Raw genomic sequence first — 27,529 nt, forward strand, 5'->3', positions numbered from 1 at the left:
TCCTGTTGCATTTCTTGAATCCCTCATCCAGCAAAGCATAGGTCAGTGCAGAAATGTACCATTGAAAGCAGAATAGCGTGAGTACAGTAGAAACTTTATTAACAAAATGAAGGCAAAGCACAGCTTAAGTGCACTACTAGATATTTATGAAGAGCTAGGTGCCACAACATCATCATGTACATTCTAAATCACGTATCCACACAGTGACTGCATAATATATAATTCCTTACGGGCTTTCGCAACACAAACAGCAGTTGAAACTCTTTAAATAGGCTTAAATAGATCAAACAATTAGGACATGACTCTTCTCTCCCAGTGCAGTTCCCTCAGTGGCGCATTAGCATGATGAACAATACATTTCATGCAAGGGGCTGCTAATAAGTATTGATCTAGGACCAGTCTCCCCACTTTCACTTATTAAAAAAAGGAAAGAAAAAAGGGAAAAAAAAGACTGGTCCCAGACCAGCACGTAAGGTTATTTGCTTTATAATAAATGGTGGTACAGTAGACTACAGACTGACAAGACAATATGGGTGCAGGGTAGGCACAGCAGTTTTGCCCTCTATTGGGCAGGAGGATACAGCAAATAAGTAGCAGGGCTGCTTAGGCATAACTAGGCAAGTGCCCACTGAAGGATGCTGGTGTCCTTCCCTCCAGTGGAGATGAGGTGACTATCATCATGGAGAAAGGCAACGTTGGTCACATGGCTGCTGTGTCCACCATATACATGACTAGGTGCCTGGTAGCATGGGGAGAAAGCAGATTTTACAGACTGAATTAAATTTCTACAACATGTGTTAATGTGTTTGCACAGATGAGTACAGGAAGCTCACCCTCGGCTGAGAACAGGGGTTAGAGAACAAGTGCACTTTGCCGAAATCATCGCCCGTGGCCAGTACGCCACGGTCATTTGACCTGCAAACAGCATTGATGTCTGTGCCATCAGCACCGTCTGGCCAGATGCCTAGCAACATGAGATAAAGAAAAATATTTTCACAACATAAGACTCTTAGCTTAAGCTCAACTGCAATTTTACAGGATTTAATGAGTCCATATCATGGAAAAAAAAACTGAAATAAAAGTGCAGTCTGCAACATTGTTAAAAAAACAGCTAATTTGAACGGTTCTTGTGATGTCACAAAAGTAATGAATTTACACAGACATCTCTTCAGCCTACAGCAGGTTAGCTGTGCCCACTTGCACTGAAGGTATAAGAAGTGTTTGACTGGACTGCTTTTTAAAAGACAAAATAAATGGCAGACAATCAGTACAGAGATAACTGAGGTAATAGCACAAAAACGAACTGATTAATTCTAAGGAATAAAGAAGGGCTGGAAAATAGATATGAATTATGACCTTTTTGGTACATAAAACCGAAGTACAGAACAGAACTACACATAACATTCATGCTTGTCGATCCATTTTTACACCCTTAGATTATAATACTTTGATTGCTGAGTGACTGTGCTGAAATCTGACTCACCAAAGACATTAAAACTCAGCACACAAGTGGAAGTAGCCCACTCCAGGTTGCGCACTGTGTCTGCACTCGTAATATGTTTCCCATTTGAGGCCTCCCCTTTTGAACAGAGACCATGCAGGTTAGAAAATGAAAGCTAATCTCCATGAACTGTTATGAAGACCCCAAGGTGACAAAGCGACTCACAGAACAAGATCTCATAATCTCCTGAGTTGGTGACAATATACTGGCTGTTGGTGGACCAGTCCAAGTGTGTGACAAAACTGGAATGTCCCTGGATGGGCAGACAGACAGCAGTGAGTATAAAATAGGTGGGTAAGGTGCCATATAATATTGGAGAGACCATTTTGATTTGTTCAATGGGTCAGCAGATTTTTAAAAATGACTTACAGTACATTTGCCAACGCGGCTGTATTTTCTCCCATCCTCAGACACAGCATAGATGTAAACAAAGTTGTCATGAGAACCCACAGCTAGGTATGCTCCATCTATGAGAAAGAGTACTGGAATTGAATACAAAATACACTCTGACCAGTGCATGCTGTTAGTGCTGATGCAAAATGGCAATTTGCTTATTTTAATCACTTTGTTTATATGCACTGATTGAAGAAGTCTTTGTGCAAGAAGATTTTATTGAATGGGCAAACTAAAAACCAAGTTCTTAAGTCTGTATACTTGGAGAGTACTTGACGATGGAGATGATTTCATTGCCATCGGTATGCATAGAAATAAGGTCCCTGGTGTCAGTGTCCAGCACCAACCACCTACAGGATGTACAAAGATTAAGTAAGCAATTAAGTAAGATGACCACATAACATTACATGAATAAACTAATCTAAAAAATTATAATTGCATTTATACTAATAACTAAAAAGTAATGTAAATCAGACATTGATAGGAAGGTCATAACAAAGGGCTTCTATTTTTTTTTTTTTGGGGATAGAAGTACTTCATGATCATACTTTTTGTTTTGACCACATGTTATAACCCCCATGTTCAGTCATACCTTCCAGTCATGGTGCCCACAGCAAGCACAGTGCCGCTAGGGTGGAAGCCAGCAGAACGGCCAGGGTCCTGGAGGCCAGAGAATATCAACAATGAATTGGTAAATATAGCAAGCAACAGCTATGGTGACAACACACTTCATAAGAAGGTAAACTCATGGAGCTAGTTCACCAAAGGGATATATCTCTCCAAAATCTAAGTAGTAGAAAGGCCTCTGACCGCCACTAAGGCTCCCTGTATTTTATTTCTTTGTACAAGTACAAACCTCGATGACCTTGCTCCACAGAGGTTGGTGGGAGTTGGTGTCCCACAGGTGGACCTGCTTGTCTTGGCCATAGGTCACAAACTGTTCAATGCTGGGGTGCACATCCAGTCCCCACAGCTCATCTGTGTGCCCCTTCAGAGAGCACAAAGAATACTTCATTTAATAGGCTTTTATACAGAATGAGTATGCTTTAAAGATTGTTTAACAACATTCTTTAATTTCAACTATACCTGAACAATGGGTGTGAGAGTACCAGAGAAAGAGCCTTGCAGAATGGCATTTCTGGTTGTTCCCACAAACAGCTCCTCTTGTTTTCCCTCTGCTAAAGTGCGGACAGGCCCAAAAGCCTCAGGAACCTGGACAAGAGCAGAAAAATTTACATCCAGTTTTTTTACACATTGATTAAACTGGTAATAGGATCAATACTATAATCATTCAATTAACTTTGTTTTGACTTTTCACAACTTCTGCATTATATATTCATTAAGATAAGATAAAGTAATATAGGGTGGCTTGATATGAAATGTGTAAATCAAAATTATTCACAGCAGTGGTGACAGGAACCAGATGTCTGAAGTGTTTAATGCCTCTAAAAGCTACATCATAGAAAGTTATTATATGAAAGGTTACTAGTATGAAATATTGGCAGAGACATTATTTTATGAAACTTTTAAGATAAGCTTTTGGCTTCCATTTTTTTTGTCACCACTGTAAAAAAAACACAAATTCAATAAATTTCTCTACAATAAACCATTTCACATCAAACCTGTCTGAATGGCTTTGTATACATCTCAAGAACTGATTTGTGAAGAAATTTCCCTTTAAGTTACTAAAGTATGAATTTATTGTACTCCAGCACCACTGCTGTGTCTGATCCACTGGTACCAGCACAACATACAATAACATGCCACCATCACATCAGTGTTATTGCAGTGCTGAGAATGATCCACCACCCAAATAATACCTGCTCTGCGGTGGTCCTGTAGGTGTCCTGATCAATGGAGAACAGGGTAAAAGAGGACTAATAAAGTAGGCAAGGCAACAGACAGACTACAGTCTGTAATTGCAGAACTATGAAGTGTACCTATATGGTAAGTGGAGCTGATAAAATGGACAATGAACACAGAAACAAAGAGATAGTTTTGATTAAGTGGCCGGTTAGTGTATATAACCTAACATTGAATTATACATTTACTTCAAGCATTAATATTTGTACAATATATGTAGGGTTTGCACAAAGACTCAAAATATTGCTCGAATTGTAAAAAATGAACCAAATGAAGAGGATAAGATGCCCTTCCAAAGGTGTTCAGTTTTGCTTTAGGAAATAGTATGGTTTCATCACATGTCTGGTCTTAAATGTTGTAAATGACATTCACGGATACAATTAACAAAGGTTAAATGCACAAGGAGGACTACTAATGTCAAATTAAACCTGCCATCCTCTAAATTTTAGTCACACTCGCATCTACATCTGGTTTTCTCTAATTTTGAACACTCTTTTTAAAGAGACACTATGTTATAAAACAACAAAGGTGATCCTGACACTCTGATTACTATAAAGGGTTTGTAGAGAAATTGCCCCTGTTACATTTATAGACAAAGCACTAGATACAATGTCCAGTAGTTGGCAGGATGATGACATATGTTGGAGGGCTCGAATAGATTTTTTACACTAGGATTGTTTTGAGACAGTGAAAAACTTTACTTTTGGTTTAGGAAGGGACAAGAAAGCCCTTGGAATCTACAAGCTTTTGTCTTCAGCAATTAATATTTAGATTTAATAATTTATTATAAAGCACAATTATAAAAGAAGACATTTTAGAACACCAAGAAATTAAGACTAAAGCAATTTCTATGTTCATTAAACTATATTAAATAAATTACATAAAACTGACGTCACTAAGCGCACCCACAAAAAAACCTTTAGAGCACAAGATTTTTGGCATGAACAAAGTGCATAAACAAGAGAAATGCATTTGTTGGAACACATGTTCGCTGTTTACTTTCACTTGATAGAAACAATAAAGACTTGATTTATCTTAGACATCCTCTCTAAATACACTGATGGAACATATTTTTATTCACATTTATCTTGAACATATTTGGTCATTTGATAAGAATAAGGCTGGATCATCCACAGTAGACAGTTGTCTGCTGTAAAGGAAGTTCTCTGTTATGAAAATACACAAATTAATGTTGTGTTACACCCATACCTCCACCTCGCTCTGCTTATGGTATTCATGGTCCCACAGCACCACCTTGCGGTCTTTTCCTCCTCCAGATACCAGCCTACCATCCTTCAGCACGCACACGGAGAAGATCCCACCTTCATGAGCTCCTGCCACCACCTGGCTGATTCTGTTACCACCTGTCCATCAAACACCACCATCAAAATCACAGATCATGCTAAAATAAGGTGACCAGTAATACCATTTGAGAATAAAATCTGATTTGTTTTGCAATTGTCTTGTTTTCTTCTATGAACTGAAGATTTTAATGACTGCTCAGCAGGTCACACTTTGAAAAACAAAAAAATGTATTGAAATACATGCAAATATTTTTTTACTAATTATGTATTATCCAACAGAGACAACACAAAGGATCTTAAGGGCCATGTACTTAAACCCTCCCGTAATCCCTCTCAAGACTGTGGCAAAGCATAACGCCAATTAAGTCATTAACTTTGAGGTTGACATTGGTGTTGCTGGTGGGCTGATATCCAGTGGCAAACCATGACTATTACAGCTAGCCCCTTAATTAGTGAAAACCCCACCAAAAATGATAAAAAACAAAACAATACTATGATTATATACATTGATTCTAATAGTGTGTCAATGTGCAAATCACATGAATATTTTTGAGCTGTTCAAGAATAAATACAGATATCTGAAGCTTATAAAAGACATGTTTGGGCACTAACATTAATATTTTATACAATGTTTTACAATGACTCAGTAAAGAGCCTTTGCGCAGAGGTGCAGCTGCTGTTTTCCTTTTACTAACAAATGACTGAAACTAGGTTGAACTATGGTTCGTATTCACAGTCAGTGCTATATCATATATAAGACTTCTAAAAGGCAAGACTTATTAATTACTATATCAAGCATTGCAAGTTTTAAAAACAAGCATGATGATTCTATTAAACAAAAAACTTTGCACACATTATTTTTTTTTATTTCACAGAAATCATTATGCATTCTCTGAAGGCCTGGAAGGCCCTGAGAGTTCCCTACTGCTGATATTCCAATAAGGAGGAGTCAGTTTATAGGAAAGAATTTGACCTAACTGTTGTCACGATGTAAACAAGTTGAAGAAAAATCAGATAGATCATGCCACCCCTACTTACATCATCTGGTTTACAGATGAGAGAATCAAAATTTTTAAGCACCCAAGGGTTTACATCTTGCAATTTGCATTTGTCAAACACTCCTCCCCAAGTGAATAAGTCAAAACAGTACATCTACTGAGACAAGCTGATCAGTCTTCCCTTTCACTGCTTGTACAGAGTCATGGCAGAAAGCATAATCAGCATTACAAGAATAGATCAACAAAATATCAAGTTAAACAATTAAACCAAAAAGCAGTCAAAACATATTTTGTCCATATAGATAACAGTATGTCATGCAAGTCTATGAGCAAGTCTATAAGATTACGTAACAACTTGATGTAGATTGAGTCACGAGTGTGATGATTAAGACAGGAAGGTTGCACAATGCTATTTAGTGGAGTACAAGTTTTTTTATATTACTTGTTAGCTACATTAGCCTTGGAGGTCCAGCGAACATATAAAAACTTTGGACACCAAACATGTCTTGGCTTATCAACTTGGTATAAGGGCAAAATTATGTAACTTTGACTTCTCGCCAAGATATTTCAATATTGCATAGCAAGGCAACAACTCTATACAAGCAAAAACGTCCCACTCATTCCCAACAACTACAAAAAATTCTGCAAAAAGAGGGTGTGCAGTATGATCAGGAATCATGCACGCCAGTCAAAACCACTGTCTGTCAAAAAACAGTTTCCAACCACAAGCCCTCAGACTTCACAACCCATCTTTCTACACCATAACCACCATATGCATTGGTATTAGTTTCTGTTTGCTGTAACTGTGTGTTACTGTTTTGTGCATATTTATATTTAAAATCTTAGCCACAGTATTTTCTTGTTCAAAATTTTTCTCAGTATTATCCTTGGTACTGTAAATTTACTGTTTATTGCCCCTCTGTATTGTCTGTTACTATTTAATTGGTGTCCATGACTCATGTACCACTCTAACAGGGGAAACACAACATAATTTCAGTGGTATGCTTTTGTGCAGTGGATAAGACAATAACATGGACTCTTAAAAGAGTGTATATTGCATTGCTGTTCTCAGATGTGTACAATGGCTTTAACAAAAGTAAAAAAAAAATATGTAGAAATTCTTTTGACATGCAGAGACACACTGATTCCCAACCTTTAGCCCAAATGTAGATGTTTCCACTGGAGTCCCCTGTTATTGCATCACCATTCTCAGCAAAGGCAATACACAAAACATACTTGGGTTTCTCGTGTTTCTGAAAAAATAAACCAAAAGTTTCAATAACAGAACAAAATTGAAAATTCTAAATGCATAATATACAAACTATGAGTGCAACACACATCCATGTTCCTGGCAAATAAACATGATTTTGAACATTTATAAGTATTCTCACTGTCAATTTCTCCTGAAGGAAAACACTTTCAAAGACCAAGATCCCTACAAACCTCAAACAGTCCCTGCCGCTTGGTCAGAGTGTTCCCTTCTATAGTCCAGAAATTGAGGTGAGACTTTCCACAGGTGACAATCAAGTTGGCTTCCATGGGGTGGAAGACAGCCCCCAGTACAGAATCATTTGAGCACTACATGGCGAAAAACAGCACAAGACATTTTCTGAACTTTCAATCAGAAGATGATTTTATAAGACATTCCATTTAATAAAGGTGCAGTCTCTTAATACAAACTCAGTAAAGAAGCACTCTTCTGTTTTCTTATATGTAGTACCTTCACATTAAGCAAACTACTTTACAATCCAATTCTGTTTGTCTAGTTAAATGGACCAAAGAGCCATAAATGCACTGGTACTTCTGCTCTAATGAACACTGCATAAAGGCTACTTTTGCTAAACACTGCTTGTGTATGCAGGGGAAATGGTATGTCAAGACATGCTCACCACAGACCAGACCACTCTGTGCAAGAAAGCAGCAGCCACTTTGCATTCATTATATTCTTTATCTGCCAACTTATAGTTGATGTGTTTTTCCCCCATTCTTCTTTCATGTTAGCACTAACCACTAACCACTAATGTTTTAGGTTTAATGCATTTGACAGATGAGGGTGCACAACTCTATTCTACTCTCACTTTTCACTGAAAGGTTGTCAGTCAGATGATCTCACCTTAACATCAGCAAGTTGCTTCTCTTTCTGCCAGTCCCAAACAGACAGGATGTGGTCATTTGCATCATCAACTGCACACAGATGGGTGCCACCATTCTGGAGGTGTGGAGAAATATGCCACTATTTATCCATTCATTCATTTATTCATTCCTAAACAGAAGTGTGGTATCAATTTAGAAATGTTAGAATTTATTATTATAGTAAATGAAAATCGGGTACATATTTATTAATTTAACTATTTATCAATATCCTTTTTATTAATATTCAGGAGGTCAAAAGTAACCTAACATTTTGGTCAAAATAAACTCTTCACCTCTTAAAAAACATTAAATATTCACAATTTTACAAATATTTCACAACTGAGTAAATAGTTCTTCTAGTCACATGTGCATATGTACCAAACTAATCAAACCAAAACAAATTGTGGAGAAATTACCAAGGCTATTTTCAAATAGCCTTGTTGTTTATTTGCATTGTTTTTGTCTATATTCTCTTACTGTGCAGTTTATGTTACATTTGTGTATTCAATTCATTTTTCCATTGTATTTTTCTATTTTACTGGGGTCCACTTAGGACATTTGTGTGGCTTTATGCACCAAGTTTTTGTTGCTTCATGTGATCTATTGTTCCATGATTATTTTCCAACCTCTCTTTATCTCCCAGAATTAAACAGGCTGTTTTTGTTACTGTGCATTTTAGACAGATTCTTTTCAATGATCTCTGTACTGACTGGTTGCCTTGTTTTGTATCTCATTTAAAAAGCAGTCTAGACTTCAAAGTGAATAGAAATGGCGAACGTGTGCTATAGGCTGAATAAGTGTATATATGTAAATGGACTGGTTTTCAAGATCTCACAAAAATAAAGAGATTAAAAACTGTTTCTGTTGCTTAATTTCCACTTAGGGATTGAATCAATTGTGGAGTTAATTGTACATTTAAAACATTATCAATGTTTATATACTACATCAGTTTAAATTAAGCAAGGAAAATTTGGTTATTTCATGATGCACGCTTCCTGAAGGACCCTTATTAAAACTGAATTGTTGAAAGTGGAGATATTTGCATGCCTATTACTAAAGGATTTTCTAATTTTATTCTATTTGTGAACCTCTTACATACATTCTTGTGTATAATTGAAGTTATATTTACAATTAGATTAACAACTCACTTGCAAATTCATCTGAAACTAGTCCTTTAAATACAACATACCGATTTGGAGAAGGCCACACAGGTGACAGCACGGTCAAACACACCCATTCCAATCACATGCAGTGTGTTCAGGCTGACAGAGTCCCATACACGAACATGCGGAGCCAACAGCTTTTGGAGAGAATCCAAGAGAAAATAAGCATTAAACAGTTCCATTCCAACCTCCATCAAGGACAAAAGCGATTAAGTACAACGAAGATTTACATCCAAGGTTTTTTTTAAAGAAATAAATTCTGAGAGCACAAAAAGCACTGCTTCAAGCAATACAGTGTAAACACAAGCCTTACCTTTCCATCTTTGGATGTTCCAGCAACTTGTCCTGTCGCTATGGTGACCATGTCTGGATGCACAGCCAAACTACAAAGAGAACATTTTGGTGGTCTGTTAAGATTTCTCATTCCTTTCTCATTTCTCATTCCAGAGCACACAAACATTTTTCAGTCTAGTCACCCAATGCAATAGATAAACACATGTTGACTTTAATGTTATTTAATCAACTTTTAAATAAATGTACAAACAAGCTAGCAATGGAATTTCCACAAACAGCAAGAGAGGTCTAGAAAAAAAACTGCAAGGTTTGTACACTTGATGTTAAAATGTAAACTACAGAAAATAGAGTAAAGTAGTTTCTAAGCAAATATAGCTCATCTGTTGCAGTGTGGACTTCAAAGACACATGTAGTGCACGACCAGATAAGGTGCATCATGCTTTAATAAGAAGACAAGCCTAAGATTTGCATTAAATAATCCTATCAAGGTGGTCGAAGACAAAAGACAAAGTATTTGATAAACAGTCGTAGCTTCTGTGCAGGCTTATTTGAATATAATATTGAAACGGCTTATCTAGAAGATAGGAGTCTATTGTATGGTGTCATGAGTAATAGGGGAAAAAGCAGCACTGACTCTTGTGAATGCAAATTAGGTCACAAACCAGCTTCACTTCCTTCCTGTTATTCCTGTGCACGGATAACAGTTGTGGATTAAAAAGTGAAGCTTAGATGATCAAGTGCTGTGATAAAAGTAGAGCACTTGTACGCCTTGAATCAGTGATAATGGCAAGCTTAATTTACATAGGGTACAGAAGAAAATCCATGATCTATGACTTAAAGCAATATTTCTTAATAAATAAATCAATAAATCAAACTGACAGTTTTCCATCTACCAAACGTGACCAATAAGTATCAGAGGTTTTCTTCTTTACTTTTGCACAGGAACTTTGAGGCTAATGTAGATACACAGTAATGGAAACCTATACCCTAGAAATTATGATCATGCAAACTGCATACCTAGTTCAACACAATTGCCTCAAACCTCATAAAGTGGTTAAGTATCTTCAATTAGACTTGCTTATGTAGTTTTGACACTGTATGTTATTTATAAAAACAAAGAAAAGAAACAAAGAAAATCACATTGCAAAGCTGAACACCCTAGTAAAGTACCTTAAAGCATTTTTTAAAAGTCCATTTCATAGACCACAGTGTCAGAAATCACAGAAGCATGTCTGTTTGAGATTACTTTATATAGTTGTATGCAAAAGTTTGGGCATCCCAGTCAAATTACATGTTTTGTTGGTTTTTTACATCCTATAAAATAACATCCTCTCACACAACATAATTATTGGCAGGTGCAAAATTACGGCACAATTTATATTTATGTTGAAATTTTTTCCAACGTGTTAAACTCAGCAAATATATATGAATTGTGTACCACATGGCAGAAAAACACCATATTTAAGTTTGAAAGTTTCCTTAGAAAATCAACAAAACATGTAATAAGGCCTGGGCTGTATAAATCTTTGCATACTACTATAATTCAATATGGCTTGAGATAACCATGTGAAGATTTAAGAATGGATTTTGCACAGTGCTAAATGGTGTGCACCCTCATTCTTTGTTATTTGGTTTGTCTGCATTTTAGTTACCCTGACAAGTCCCACTACAAAACACAGATGTTTACCACTTGACATCATCATTGTGGCCCAGGTAGTGTCTCTGCTGCTGCTCCTCCACATTATACAGCACCACCACAGAGGCATTGAAGTAGACAATCTCTCCAGTGGGTAGCAGGTAGAGGTTAGAGCGGCAGTCTCGACCCCTGTAGCCATACCTGACAGACTGAGTTAAAGTAAATAGGGCCAAAATGTTGGTAGAAATAAAGTGTGAAACATAAGATACTTAAAACATTAAATCTGCTTGCACATACGATTCTACTAAACCTACTGCAGCAGTGTTGGGGATGCACATAAAATAGGTAGCAACAGCTTGAAATGACATGGTATACCCACTATAGAGGACATAGCTTTGTAACATGAGTCATAGTGCAACATGTTTCAAGGATACACCCACTGAAGCTTCAGCTTGCGCTCAGGCAGTGCCACCTTGTGGTCAAGGCTGTAGCTGTCTCTCCGCTGGTCTGGAACATGCATGGTGACTGGACGGCCACGTAGAAACATCCTCACATAGCCATCCTCTGTTTAGCAAACATAAATTGCTTTGGATAACTTTTGTTTTCCTCAGTGACATTCAAGTCAAAATGCCAGACCTCATATATCTAACTGAATATTCACATTCAACAAAAATATTTTATAAACTAGAAAAACAAAGTCTAATTCTCAGGGTAATAATAGTCCATTACCCTACAAGCCATTCTCATTCAGGGCATTATGTCAAACCATAATGGTTTTCATTTGCATCCTTTGCAATAAAGTCAACAAATCAAGCCAGCCTAATTTCCATGGAGCCCCTCCCGTTCTCCTGGGCCTGGGTTTACCCTTCACCATGATCAAATAAAATCGTGTTCTGGGAAGAGAGGAGCCCAGTAATGGGCTAATTAAGAATGTATACTGCTTCTAACCAAGGGCTATTGTTTATTTTTTCCCCTGACTGAACACCCTCTGCTCTTAACAAAATAAAAAGATGCCACAAAATGCTCCTTAAGCAATGCCATAGAAGAACCATTTTAGTAAATGAGATGTGAGTGTGAAGATTTAAAGGACTATACTATACACAACCTTTACCCTAAGCATTATGCTGAGGTACTTTAAATGCTTCACATTGACATCTCATTAAGTAACAAGATTTACTTAAGTACCAACAACTAAAAGGTTCTTTAGTGAATCAAAAACAGCTTTTTTTGGCACTGAGCAGAGAATCCTTTTTGGCACCTGGTAATTTATTCTTTGTAGATGTTTGAATTAGCAGTAAAAGACTGAAAACAAAACATGACATTTTCTTAGAATAAAATGTAAAAAAAAAAAATAAAGCTATAGATGATAAGGCTTTATCTTTACTGAAAAAAACTAATATTATGCATTATGAATTATGAATATTATGAATATTTTCCTCCTCACTAGCTTTGTGATGAGAGAGGCTGTACTATGGGTTTAACACCAGTGCTTCTGAATACTATTGTTGTTTGTGTATGGTGTTGGTGCAGCAGTGTCAATATATGAAAAAGCTGAGAGCTAGGACTTGTCTGACAACCACCAGCGTACAGATTCAAGGTCAAACCAAATTCCCACTGTGCATAGACTTACCAACATTGAGGGTGCACTCTTTGGATTTACTGAAAGAAAACAAAAAAGATTTCAATTTGTATGTACATCACACATCATAGTCAGAGGTGGTTAGTAATTAGTTACATTTTGACAGAACCGTACTTTTCTGAATATTTTCAAATGATGATACTTTTATTTAGACTTAAGTATATTTATGAGGAAAGTAAGCTACATTTTACACTGTATCTCTTTACATTAAGCTCTTTTATGCATTTAATTTCTTTCTTTTTTGTTGGCTCTCCATCGGGACTGCATTTCTGTTTGCACTACCATTATATTTTCAAGAAAAAGCATCACAAAAAGTGTAGAAAAGATTGGAACAAATTTCAAAAACACACACACACACACACACACACACACAGACACAGACACACACACACACACACACACACACACACACACACACACACACACACATATTTATTTTATTTGAGCAGAGGTTTATGCTACTCTACCCACTTCAGATATTTACTATATATTACAAAAGAATATCACAGTATCATTAAGCAGACCTGTAAAGAGTAGGAAAGTTGAGTTAGACCATCTTTTACTTGTCAAAGGTGTTTTTGCAGGAGGTTAAATAATTCAGCAAGCTCATCCTTTATTGCTGAGCCTGCCTAACTCCATTCATAAAGCACTAATGTGTTGAACAGCTGAATACATGCCAAGGCAGGACAAAGGGAAAGAGCTTAGCGAAAAACTGCCTATAACTTTCACATACAAAATGTACATCAATATATACTGGTCTATGAGGAAAATCAATTGTAATAGTACAAAATTCATTTGGAAGACTGTCTTGCATGGACAGAAAGAAAGATAGACCCTCAGTAAGACACCTGTCTATAGTCACAGCCTATTATTATTTTGTGTGCATGTGTATGTGCTAGGAGGTCAGTTCAATGACTCACAAACTGTGTCCCTCTATGTCAGTGAAAAAGTAATAAGGATGTCAGTTTGATTGCCAGGCTGCTCCATCACAGCAGAAATAGATGGTACCCGCTGTGTCAGCACTCAGCAAAATAATTTAAAGACACTGCACATAACACATTCAGAGGCTTCCACTTATATCTGTCATATCTGTCAAATTATACATTAGCAAATGTAACTTATTTTTAAGAAAAACAGAAAATGAATTTATTATGGGTGTAAGGGAAGATATGCCTGTAGCAAGGCTGTGGGTGATCAAACAGAATCTGCCTTACAATGGGGTAACTGTAGCCCTTTCCAAAATTAGGACAGTTGGCCTGGAATTATGTAAACCATAGAAAGCCTTCAATTAAGGCAAAGCTTCAATCAGAAAGGACCACAAAGGAGTGAGCATACCTCCCACAGTTCATTCAGTATAATGTATGCCTGCAAACATACTTTACAATACAGTATTTTGCTTTGATATAAATGAATTGTAAAAAACAAAGAAGTCTCAAATTTCATTCAAATTTCAAAGCAGACGAAAAAACCGAGGTAGTGAGGAAGTGAGCCTTGTGACTAGCACAGTTTCTAAAGTCAACACAAAGAGCACAAATATCCTGCTCTAATGGACTTGATCTCAGTAGGAAATGTAAGCAGTATACTATGCATGCTGTCTTAGAGTGATCAGATATATCGCCGTGATCTGGTGTCATACTCTACTGTAATGGCTTAAAGGACAATACAGTTCTATATGGCATCTTATATGGAATAACTGAAAAAACACTGATATAACATTGGAGCATAAGCTAATAGATAAAATAAAAATGTTGATAAATAATATCTGTCTCCTAGCTGAAAAAAAAAAGAAAATATCTGGATACTGAAATTAACCTAACATGATTCAATTCAACCTCACACTAGGTTTACTCCTTCTTGCAATGAATCTAATTTGCAGCCAGCAAGCTGCTGTAGGGAGTCAATACGCTTAATGCATGTGGCTAAGCGGGGGTGGAGGGTGGGGGGCAATCAATGGTTAATCAGAACAGAATGCCAATTCAGCAGTCCACTGAGGCGTCCACTGGGCATTGCATGCAACAAGATTTCTGCATCTGTCTGTCATTACTTTAAGCAAGAAAACAAAACCAGATGGTAACATGCACTTCTTTGTATAATTCATGCATAATTATTTAAGGCTGTGAATGAAAAAAGTCAAAGCAGCCAAGTGACATCTCAACCACAAGAAGGGTCTTCAGAACCACAATGAGGAAAGGGAAGGACTGAATTTTCTAAAGTACTGATGGTAGAAGTTTTGAATGCATAAACAAACACAGGAAACATCTACATTTAAATTCTGTAAATTATTTGTCTATTATATGATTTGCTTATAAAATGGAGTCAAATGTACATTACTTTTGCTCAGAATAAGGTATGGTAATTGGATCAAAAAATGAGGACTCTGTTACTGAAAATTTATGATAACATGTAGCAACATATACTTAAAGTAAGCAAAAATGGCTTTACAAATCCTCACAGTAGCTTTAAAAGAGGCAAATCATTCTATATCAGTTTTCATTTCCTAAATCCCATCGGCACAAAATGATAAATTAAACAGTTAACTCTCTTTGAAAATGCATGGACTGGGCTTAGAGTGTTATAGTTGTGAGGTATACCATTTGTTGTTTGTTCACAAAAGTCTTAAAGTCTTACATTTAGAGAGCTTGCAGAGCTACCTCACATTTCTATGGTAACCCTCATGTATTTGGGAACAATGTACCAACAGCCTTAACCTAATTTAACAGCACATACCAAAACTGGAAAAATCTACCAAAAGGCACTCATTTGAGAGCAAACAGAACCTGAAATACTGAGATCAGAATCAGAATCAAAACAGGAAGAGTTTACCTGGGCGATTTCTTCATGGTGCTTTTTCCTTTTATGTTATGAACGGTGCTCGCTGGACTTTGCAAACAGAGACCGACAGGCAACAGAGAAGTTCCTTGTTTGAGAGAACTTAAGCCCTGTACGAGTGTGACTCTATTCAGCCAATGGAAACACACTTCCTCACCCTGCATGACTGCCCCTTTCTAAGTGAACACACCCACCTATGTTTCTGTGCAGTAACATGATGAGCTTGCCACTGGTGCTGGCCAAGCCTCTGCACACAGATTCCATGTGTTATTCAATGCTTTATCTCAGTGCATCATATACCTGAATTATAGTAGATGCTGTTCAAACAATCTGCAGCTGTTCAGTGATAATATCTGTCTGATGTAGTAGTTAACTCTTTCTGTGACTAGCTGGTAAAAGGTGGAGGTGGTTTGTGAAACCTGATCTTCATACAAGGTTTTCTGTTACCAAACAACAAACCGCTCCAACTTTTATTCTCCACCTTAGAGTGAATATGATACAACAGGAACAACTGCTGAAGACTTACACACATGAAAACAGTTGTATCCTTTGGACAGAAAAACTATATATATATATATATATATACATATAATGTTCAGGGGCACTAGAGTTCAAACTAGTAATAAGACTAAGTATTTAGACTTATAATAAGACTAAGTACCACTGAGGTCTGAGTGCTTCTGCAATATCTATATCTATCTATATGTCTTTTCACTGTATACAAACATACTCTGTACAGCTGTTTAGGGGTGGAACATTTAAAATATATCATGATATATGTTATGATCCTTGAAGACATTTTTATGATGCACAATATATATTATTATCCTTTGATTGCTTGGAACAGACACAATACACTAGGTCGGTGATATCTAAAGAAATCAGACAATTTTAGTTTAGCATTTTTTATTACTCACTTATTCCACCTCTTGTTTTGAAATGTGAGTGCTCTGGTGCTCTGGAACTGCTGGTATGGGTTCTTGGCTGGTTCTTCTCTTTAAATGAATACTAAATAGCAGTGATTTGCTTGCTAACGGTTCCCTTGTGTAAATGCTTCAGACTGCTAAACGACTGCAAGTCAGTAAATTCCTAAGCCACATCTATGTGCTTCTCATTTTAAAGAAAACAAAGTGGTGCTCTGGAATTCAGCTATAGACAGATGTGAGGAAACTATAAAGTAGTGTGCCATAATGTTACAACTCATTTGAAGATCTGGACACTTAAGCTGTACAGAAACTACTAAGAATTTTCCTCACACAGTATGCCACAAACAGTGGAAACTACTACAGCCTAATGGCTTATTAATGCCCAAGATAATACACTGTTGTAACTGTATAAGAGAATTAACCAATAATTGTTGTTATTATTTAAGCTGTTTAAAATAAAATTTGTCCTCACTTTTTTTTTCATCACAGCAAGTTCCTTTTTTCATCACACCTGCCTGACTGCATTGTGCCAACTGTAAAGTTTGGTAGAGGAGGGATAATGCTATGGGGTTGTTTTTCAGGGGTGGGTCTAGGTCTTGTAGTTCCAGGGTGCTTCAGCATACAAAGACATTTTGGAGAATTGTAGGCTTGCAACAGTTTTCTGTTCCAGCATGACTGTGCCCCAGTGCAAAAAAAATCAATGTCCATAAAGGCATGGCTGGTTGGGTTTGGAAGAATTTGACTGGCCCACACAGAGCCTTGGCCTCAACCCCATCGAACACCTTTAGATTGAACTACAACAGAGATTGCGAGACCTCACAAATTACTGTCTGACCTCATAAATGCTCTTCTGGATGAATGGGCAAAACCTCCCACGGACACTCCAAAATCTTGTAGAAAGCTTCCCAGAAGAAGTTCCATATTATTTCATATGGATTTAGAATGGGATGTCATAAAGGCTGCTCTGGGTATAATGTGTAGGTGTCCCAACACTTTGTCCATATAGAGTACTACCGTTGTATTTTATTTCTAACTGCATGTTTTTCTGAGGCATATGGCATCATCTGTGTATCAGAGTTGGACTGAACCAGCCAGTGAGAAGGACATAAAGCAAATTTAATGACATGCTGGACAGCTACGTCTCACTTCAGCTCTGGGTTCATGTGAAGAGACAGTGGTGCAGGGTATACTTTTATCTGTCTTGACTTGTACAAGCAGTAACATACTGCATTTGAGTCAGCAGTGCGGTTCAGCAAATAGGAAAACTGAGTATGCACTCTTGTCATCACAATACTATGTCTCTTTTGTGAGGGGTAAAACTTTCAGAGAAGTGAGGTCTCAGATAAACCCTCCCTAACACTCTTGTTTATATTAGGCAAGGATAGATATTAGTATTATGTTTGTCTATTTCCATTCTTGAAAAGAACATGTTAGATTACACAATCAAGCACAGAAAATCAAACCAAAAATGTTAACACTGCCCACAAATCACTGGTTTATCCACACTTGACTTTCACCTGTTTTGTCTTCTTCTGCGTACTTTCTATAATGTTGAGATCAAAGAGCAAGAATATTGTTCACTTGTTCATCAAATCCATTTTAGTTTAGTTTTTTTTTTAGTTGTGAGATTGCAAACAATAGATACATTTGCCTTAAATTTCTGTGGGGAACATTTATTCCAGGGTAAGCTGCAGCATCCCCCAGTACCCCTTTAGTGCAGCCAGTGCCCAATATTAATGTTGAAGTGGAATCCCACAGATTTGGTGAATGTTTTGTTCTCTGGGGACTGTTTTGTCACCTGGCATGTACATCCCTGCCCGGAGGTGTTAAAATATATTTTAAGCCAAAACTTTATCTCATAATTATCATAAAATTTGCACTGGTCTGATCTTAACTGATCATGAAGCTGTAATGTTGTCAGGGTTTGTATATGTAATGCTAATTAGGGTAAAATAGTGCTAAATCTGAAAAAATAAGTTTTCTTTATGCACATGTGTGTATTGTAAAAAATATTTTAGACTAAAACTTTACCTTAGAGCTATCAGAAAAGAATGTCTCAGGGACCAGGCTGCATATTCATTTCATGTAACATCTAAACAGTGTAATTATGCTCAAATAAAAACAAAAATCAATAGAATTCCCCTTTAAAGTTGTGGATTCAATCAACTGAAGTGAACTGAATGTTGCATACATTCTGTCACATTCATTACATTACTGGCATTTGGCTGACGCTCTTATCCAGAGCGACTTACAATCTGATCATTTTACACAGGTAGGCGAAGGGAGTGTTAGGAGTCTTGACCAAGGACTCTTATTGGTATGGTGTAGGGTGCTTGTCCAAGCCGGGGACTGAACACCCGTCTAGAGCGTAGACGGTAGAGGTGTTACCCACTACACTATCCAACCACTACACATGTCACATTCATGATAGCAGCCATAAGTAACAAAAAGAGAAACATAATCATGTGTTATAGGAAGTGAAGTGTGGGCTGAGTATGTGATTACCTGTCTCTTTTCCCACAGGTAGAGCTGCTGGTTGAGGTGGTTCTGCTGCACGAGTCTGCCATCTCTCTTCTGGCTGTGGATAGACGCTCTGTGGACATACTTTTCCTGACAGATGAGCGGAGAGAACAGAGGCATGACATGAGAAAGAGCACATATATAATTTAAATTAAGTTGTAAGAGCATTAGTTAAGCATATGAAAGACAGAAACACTGACAGAAAAAACATGGGGAGCATGGGTTAAACACATTGTAGTCTCAGGCTGCAGCATGTTACAACTCATTAAGCTGTCATAGAAATTTTAGTTTATAAAAGTTGGAAACATCTTATTGGTTTGTAAATAATTTGCTGCATAAATGTATGTTTTCATTTTAAATGAAAGGGGACACTAGTGCTTTTATTTGAATAGAAAACCACAGATCCAGCAGGTTCAACAGCTCTCAGTAGGCCTAAAGGCAGATCTGGCACATTCACAGCTTTTATTACTCGGTACTGCCATCCTACGGCCATAAGGAGGAACACAGTAGTAATGTAGTACAGCATCACCACCAATTATTTTTGTACAATATAATAATAATAATAATAATAATAATAATAATAATAATAATAATAATAATAATAATAATAATAATAATAATAATAACAACAACAACAATAATAATAATAATAATAATAATAATAATAATAATAATAATAATAATAATAATAAAAATAATTGGTCAAGGGCGGCACGGTGGCGTGGTGGGTAGTGCTGTTGCCTCACAGCGAGGAGGGCCTGGGTTCGATTCCCCGGCCGGGCGGCCAGGGTCCTCTCTGTGTGGAGTTTGTATGTTCTCCCCGTGTCTGCGTGGGTTTCCTCCGGGTTCTCCGGTTTCCTCCCACAGTCCAAAGACATGCAGTCAGGCCAATTGGATGTGCTAAGTTGCCCCTAGGTGTGAGTGTGTGAGTGACTGTCTGTGTCTGTCTGTCTGCCCTGCGATGGACTGGCGACCTGTCCAGGGTGTATCCTGCCTTTCGCCCGAAGACTGCTGGGATAGGCTCCAGCATCCCCCCGCGACCCTGACGGAGAAGCGGCTTAGAAAATGGATGGATAATTGGTCAAATTACATATTTTGCTGATTTTCTAAAATGTGTGTCTGTACATTTATACAGGCAGAAGTTGCGTTTTATTGTTTTTTTTCCAATGTATTAAATTCAACAAATAAACAGTGAATTAAAATTTGCAGAAGGGTGTTCTCTGTAGAGTATGTCTTAACTTATTTTTACTTAGAAATCAACAAACCATGCAATTTAACTATTCTATTCTGTATTACGCTAAATATATAGAATATTGGGTACTTTCCATTGATAAATGTCTGTCTCATTAAACCTGTGAAATAATACTTTTTTGTAAATTTTTCCAATGCTTTTTAAGTTTTTTTTTTATTCAGTTAAAGTAGTTTTTTTAAGATTTAGATTTGTTTTAGTCTATAGACGGAGCCTTATTTTAGACACACACCTGCGACATCACTGTCCCTCATGGCCACATGGTGAGCAGTTAGATCTCCTTGTTTTGAAGTTAATGTGTCCTCAAATCAGAAAATCAGTGTGACACCTTAAGAATTGAAATAAACAACGCATTAGGTAAAGCTTTCTCTTATAAAGCTCCGCAACTTTGGAATAATCTCCCTATTAATATACGGGACTCAGACACACTCTCAGTCTTTAAATCCAGACTCAAAACATTTCTTTTTGAACAAGCTTTTAGATAAATTTATCATAGCGGTTCTCTCTAGCTGTAGCCTGCAGCTATTCTACTATTGTCCAGTGCACACAAACTTAGTCTGTACTGTTGGTCTCCCTTTAACGATTTCTCTTACAGCTCACACACCAAACACAAACCCTGTTCTAATCATTATCTTTCTCTTTTTCCCCTCATGTCCTGAGCTGCTGTCTGGAGGTGTCCATCCAGGGTCCCTGTGCTTTTTCACAGGCGTGCCCCGCTCTTCAGCAAAGTATAAAACCATTCTAACCTCTTTTTCTTCCCTCCCACTCCGTTCTCTCTCTCTATCTCTCTCACATGTGTCGAGATGCCCCGTTGGCCTGTCTGGAGGTGCCCCATTCGTGGTTCCAGCGTTCCAGCCATCTTCTTGCACTCTCTTTGTACTGTTGTTCTTGTTTCTGTTCTGTTTCTTCTGTGCGGGTCGACCCACGGGGGTTGGGTTCCTCGGACTGAGCCTTGGTCCCTTCTAAGGTTTCTTCCTCTTAAAGGGAGTTTTTCCTTACCACTGTAGTCACCACAAAATTGGCTTCACTGTGGTGATGCTCATAAGAGGCGTGGACCTGTTTTTCTGTAAAGCTGCTTTGTGACAACCTTGTTGTAAAAAGCGCTATATAAATAAACTTGAATTGAATTGAATTGAATTGTCACTATCGAAATACATATTTTATGCAGCTAAACAGAACTTTTTTTGTGTTTTAATAAAAACATGATTATTTTATGCATGTAAACTGTTCAAAGGTGTTTTTGCTAGTCATGTACTGCCTAGTATTTTCGAATTCTGTTGATTCTGAAAATTAGCTTAAACAGTCACTAATGAAACATCTTGAAGGTTTTAGTAGTTTTATGAATGGTAGTGACAAAATTAAACATTCAAACATTTGTTTTAATAAAACATAAAAATAGAATATAAAATATAAAAATATTTATAAACAAATAATCTCTTCTAGATTACTTTGTAAATAAGAGGGCAACATGCAAAAATGTTAACAACACCATGGCATAATTGTTGTATGCACATTTTGCAAGTAATGGCACAAAATGAAACACTATACTGCAAATTATTTTTATTTCAGGCCATTATAACAGAATCCTTACCTCTTGATGGACATTATCACTTCCTTTTTAGGAGAGGAGGGTGATGATGGGTAGCCCCCCAACCTTTTCTGTTGGACATAGCCATTGGTTAAAGGCTTGGAAGGTAGAGCTTGCAGAATCTGACGAACTAAAAGCGGAACAGGGAAACTCAGGTGAGTTAAACAAATGAAGCACATCTATGCTAATTTGTCTTTTTCCGTTTTGCATTTAACAGTTAGAGATAACAAGATAAAAAGCAGTCCTTAAACATGCCAAAAAGAAAAGTATAGACAAAAACTTGCTGTTACTGAGCTTCATAAAAATGACTGTCAATATCTGGTGTAAGATACATGATTATTGCTGTCAGTGTGCACTGGCAACAGACTGGACTTTGCCACACCTAAAGCTCAGTTGAGATGACAGAGAGTAAAGTTGTGGTGATAAGGCTCTAACCTTTGGTGGGTGCACCTTTCCTGCTGTGGGTCTGTGTGAGCTCCTCACAGCAGCCCAGTCTGCGCAATGCATCTGCTAGAGCAGCTTTTAGCAGCTGGATCTCATCCTCCTGCAGCTGGACCCTCTGCTCCAGATGAGAGAGTCGGTCATCCATCTCCATCCCACTGCCCGCAGACAGGTTATCATCTGAGAGAGAGGGAGAGAGAGAGAGAGAGATATACAGAGAGAGAGAGAGAAGCAATTTCATTTAACCAAAAAACAACCTGTGTTGAACAAAAGTGGAGGAAACTTCTGTTGAGTGTATGTGTGTGTGTGTGTGTGTGTGTGTGTGTGTGTGTGTGAGACAATCTAGGTCAGGATTTGTAAACAACTGTGGAGATTATTTGGAGATTGAATGCTTAAATATGAGACAAATCAAATGGCAACATGGTAAATGTCTTGTTTATGCAAAAAAGAATCACTTTTTCACTTCTACATATGGACCACAGATCCAGAAAACAATACCAATAAACATTCATCAGTCTCTCTGACACTGACTACAAGTAAAAATGTGTGTGTTACTTCAGCATTTAGTACTTTTTTACATACTTGTTTTTACTACCTTTTCTTTATTTTCCCTGTTGTTTTTTCCGCAGGGCTACATTTTAAATGCTTGAAATGTGCTATATAAATCAAATACATTAGTGATAAATGGTGCAAATGATACAATAAATAAAGGGATTGTAATGGGCTAAAAACATTCACTTTATCAGAGGCCTACTGGAAGCCAACACTAGTTTGCAACAATGGTGAATCAGAAACAACAGCAATGCTGATTCATTCAACACAACAGGCTGGCTCAAAAAAAAAACCAAACAAAACAAAGCACAGCCCCTATTCAGCACAGCAATTAACAGTTCCCTTCTATATCATGGCACACTTTTGAAAAGAAAAAAAAACAAAAGCAAACAAAAACAAAGCAAAACAAACAAACAAAAAAAAACAACTGACATCTTTCTATTGACAGAGTGAACACAGCGCTCGCTTGTTTGTGATTTACACCCAAGGGCAATGCCCTGAGCTGCAGGCGGTGTATCTATCTATGCATATATAATAAACCTCTCTTCAGTGTCTGCACCTGCTATCTCATGAAGATCACAACTGTAAACCAGCTTCAGCAGGTGGCAAGCATGGCAACTGAAAGAATAAAAGTGGAAGATGGGATACAAGGTGAGAGAAGGGAGGGGAGGGGTGGGTCAGTGAAGAGGAAATGGTGATGCAGGAGGATGAAAGAGGTCGAGAGGAAACTGGAGGCTAGCGGTGAGCGAGCTTGCTGAAATATTCATTGAGAGGCAACTCCAATCCACTTTGCTTTCTCCTCCTACCTGCCATTTCAGTCTGTCAGTCAGTCAGTCAATGTGACAGCCGGTGGGCTCTACTCCGCTCCAGCTTTCTCCCCAGGGGCTTTGTGGGGGTGCCCAGCAGCAGCTTCTCCCTTCCCTTACTCCTTCTGCTTGGTTGATTCTTGATTCTGTGCCTGGACCTCCGTCCACTCCTTTCACTCCTGCCCCCTCCCCCTCCCCCCAATCCTGTCTGTGCCGTCTGCAAAGGGGAGTGCAGGGTGTAACAGGACGCTACTCTTTGCAGCCGTCCGCCGTGCAGCAGGGCTATATCACTGCCGCTGGCCAAGACAGAGAGGCTTGGCTAGAATCCAAACCTGCCTGATGCAGTGGCCAGGCACTACCAGGAAGTGCACTGATCAGCAGTCCACATCCATACAGCATCCTGCCGAAGAACCGCCAAGCTCCATTTATTGATACTAGAGGATGGGTTTTTTTCCATTTCATTGTAAAGAAGGATTATGAAGACATTTACATGATGCAGAATATGAATCATGATGTGTATTTTTTCTGAGGTTTCTATGACAAAATGTACTAGTAGCATAAAACAGTAAGGTCACCTACTTAAAAAGGCTATGAAAAACTACAAGTACAGTGTTTTTTTAAATTAAGTGTATGAAAGTAATAAATTATTTACACAAGAGGAACAAATTTTTAAAAATTGGCAAAAGATGAAGTAAGTAAAACAATGTAATGGTATTATAGGCTGATATGCAATCAGCTGCTTGTTATTATACACCTTATGCAGTTATGAGGAATGTAACAATATAATATTTTGTAACATATTGTAGTGTACTGTTGCACTGTGACTAACTTGTTAGCTTGTGGCTAATGCATTAGCTTGGTACTATCATATTAGCTCCTGGACAGAAAGTTAGATCAGGTACTATCGTCATCATATCTTTAACAGTATAATGTTAAATTTGCATTGAGAAATAAACATCTAGCATGAGTGATGCTAACACGTAAAGGCATATGATGTGGTCCAAAAATCTTTGGTGAAATCTGATCTGACTTTAAATTTCTATTTAGGCTTTATAGGGAGATGTGCAGCAGCACATGGACACCATATTTTCAGTAATGTCTTTCAATTTTATAAAACAATAAAACATGAATTTCCAAAACTGTTAAAAAAATAATTAAAAGACACTGCCTAACAATCTCCTAACAACCTTCTAAACTGTGCAAGATCTGGTAGACTATTAAACTGTGCTCTGAAAAATCCACAAGTGTCTCTGTCCAGTCTTCCACTGTGAGAAGACAACTCAGTGCTATGTGTGTGAAAGGATGTGTAGCTGTCAAGAAAAGAAAATAGAAGAAAGAAATCAAACAATGAGGTTGCTGATGTTCTCAGAGTCCAGACCTCAACATCACCGAGTGTGTTTGAGATATTTGGCTCGTGAGAAGCAAAAAATACAATCAACTTCTACGACTGAACTTTTGAGGTGTGGAAAAATATCCCTGCAGATTTCTTTGAAAAACTGAAAGCAAGTCTTCTGAAAACAATGAAAGCTGTAATAAAAGCAACATGTGAACACGCAAAATACTGAAAAATTAGATATTACGTTTAGTTGTTTAGGCGTCTGTAATAATACTGTTAAATATGTTTTCCCTCACACCAAAAGCTGAATAACAGCTAATAGCCATTTGGACTGGAAATGAAATAAATGAAGGGTGGGCTCTAATCTTTGCACAGTACTGTACTTCAGTAAAATCCTATGAAAAAATCTGTGAGAAATGAATAGTATGTATTTTTTTAACATATGCCTTGCTAATAAGTACAAAACTGCCAGACGCAGTGCAGCACTTACACACTTGCATCACATTAGTTTCATGTTATGCTGTTAAATCCAACCATCCATCTGTCATTCAACCAAACCATCTGTCACAGTGACCCAATACTGCAACACGGCTCTAAATCGTCAAAGAGTTTAACAGAAACCCACAGCCAGTCTGTTCATGTTTGCAGTATACTTGCAATTTGTCTTTTCTACATTTCTCAAGATTAAAAATGAGCTAAAATGAACCAAATTTACTGGGGGGTTACACTTTTGGCCAGACTGATGCCTAGACATGGCAACAAAAGCCATGAAGCCATGTAATAAAGCCATGTTCTGTAACAGAGCTCAGTTGAGATATTTTTGGTTGCAAACTGCGTGTCATCCCACATACTGCAAAAACCTAAATTTGGACAAATGTATATAAATGCTGCCTTACAAAAACTAACAAATACCAAAATAATTCAAATAATTGTTGCCTCCACAGACTTGTGGACAGATTTGTGGACTTGCGAAGGTTAGAGTATGGCAACAATATCTGTCAAAATATTTCAGGGTTACATTCTACATGCTTCTACATCATTCTCTCTGTCTCGCATACAGCAGTGTTGAATCTAGTAGTAAAAGATCTAGTCTAGTGCTACTTAATATGTCTTTATTTCAATGTTGGCCTATGCAGGCTAAAGTTGATTATTTTTTATCATTTAAAAATAATGTCAGTAAAGGTATAACAGGAATAATATTTATAGTGTTTATAGTGGTACTGTCTTAAGCAGCCCTGGTTCACAGAAAATAGCGTTTTCACCATTAACCACCATTTACCCCAAACACTGTCAACTGACCAATTAATAATAGAAGTCTATATCAAACAAAGTTGTTCTTTGTGACACAGACTTCTAGTCTATTAGCCTCGCAGCCCCGGGGCGAAACTAAAGAAGTAAGACTCAGGCACCAAACATGTCTAGGACGACTGACCACTTTTGGGGTGAGGAATGTTTGTGCCAATTCTAATTTTCGGTGAACCATTCCTTTACTACACGCAAGTACTATGTATACCAACCACGCTAGGGGGAAGCGACAGCTCCAAGGCCTACGCCATATACATACTACAAGCCAAGTCACCATCTGGTAATTACCTCACCATTTTATCTCACAGTGACGGTTCTACTCGCCAAAAACACAGACAGTGACTTCCAAGAATCACATCACTTTGGTTGGAACAGCAAATAAGACTTTCGTTTTTTAGCCCACTGCTTATCAGCAGCTCATCACACAGAAGCTCGATAACATGGAATTATGTTTCGTGGGATGACGCCACTTACATTCAGCCTATGCAAACATAGCCGTAATATAAACAAATTAGCTAGCTAGGTGTGTTAGCTATAGAACAGAACAACGTCTACTGTTGCGTTTGGCAATAAAATATTAAAGTGTGGCTTCGTTGTGTATTATACTAACATTAAAAAAATTGTATCATGTTATATTAGGCTTCATACTCATCAGCTAACGTTTATTTACTGCTAACAAAGCCAGGCCACTGCACCTTCAGCCAGACTTACCGTTGTAATAGCGGAGCAGGAGGGAGCTCGTATCACACAGGTTGCCACACGACGCTATTCTTTCCGACATCTTTCTCTTCTAAAAAAAAAAAAAACGACAAAATGTCGACAAAGTCCCTACCTCACAAATACTGAATGTCTTGGTTCCGAGACGACTGTCACTTTCCCAACATCTGAGGAGGGGTAGAGGAGAAAGCCTCGACACCTTTCCCGGCTGCTACCTGGCTCGGCGTTGCCATGGTAACCACCTCAGCGCCGAGTGCTGAGAGCGTCATTACTTTTTCTTTCACACCCGAATTCAGACAAACCCCGCCCTTTGTGCGATATAATTGGTTAGAAATG

At 37.7% G+C, this 27,529-nt stretch overlaps 1 protein-coding gene across 4 annotated transcripts; it reads right to left on the reverse strand.

The window, feature by feature from the left end:
* Nucleotides 1-73: 73 nt before the first annotated feature.
* eml2 (EMAP like 2) lies at nucleotides 74-27,445 on the reverse strand. 4 transcript variants are annotated; one of them, XM_017719185.2, is made up of 22 exons: nucleotides 27,309-27,445; nucleotides 22,472-22,657; nucleotides 22,040-22,166; nucleotides 19,185-19,289; nucleotides 12,916-12,944; nucleotides 11,720-11,849; nucleotides 11,337-11,486; nucleotides 9,669-9,738; nucleotides 9,382-9,492; nucleotides 8,173-8,268; nucleotides 7,503-7,637; nucleotides 7,213-7,312; nucleotides 4,967-5,121; nucleotides 2,981-3,106; nucleotides 2,751-2,882; nucleotides 2,487-2,554; nucleotides 2,156-2,244; nucleotides 1,871-1,968; nucleotides 1,667-1,754; nucleotides 1,484-1,579; nucleotides 834-964; nucleotides 74-739 (listed from the first exon to the last, which is right to left on the reverse strand). In XM_017719185.2, the coding sequence occupies exons 2-22, from the start codon at nucleotides 22,629-22,631 to the stop codon at nucleotides 614-616; spliced, it is 2,322 nt and encodes a 773-aa protein (XP_017574674.1). In that variant the 5' UTR covers nucleotides 22,632-22,657; nucleotides 27,309-27,445; the 3' UTR covers nucleotides 74-613. The 4 variants fall into 4 exon arrangements, with proteins under 4 accessions (XP_017574674.1, XP_017574671.1, XP_017574672.1 ...); XM_017719182.2 differs by having other exon boundaries at nucleotides 27,188-27,324; XM_017719183.2 differs by lacking the exon at nucleotides 27,309-27,445 and adding an exon at nucleotides 23,836-23,974.
* Between the last annotated feature and the right edge of the window lie 84 nt (nucleotides 27,446-27,529).

The sequence above is a fragment of the Pygocentrus nattereri genome, chromosome 17, assembly GCF_015220715.1.
Source record: "Pygocentrus nattereri isolate fPygNat1 chromosome 17, fPygNat1.pri, whole genome shotgun sequence".
NCBI classification, from domain to species: Eukaryota; Metazoa; Chordata; class Actinopteri; order Characiformes; family Serrasalmidae; genus Pygocentrus; species Pygocentrus nattereri.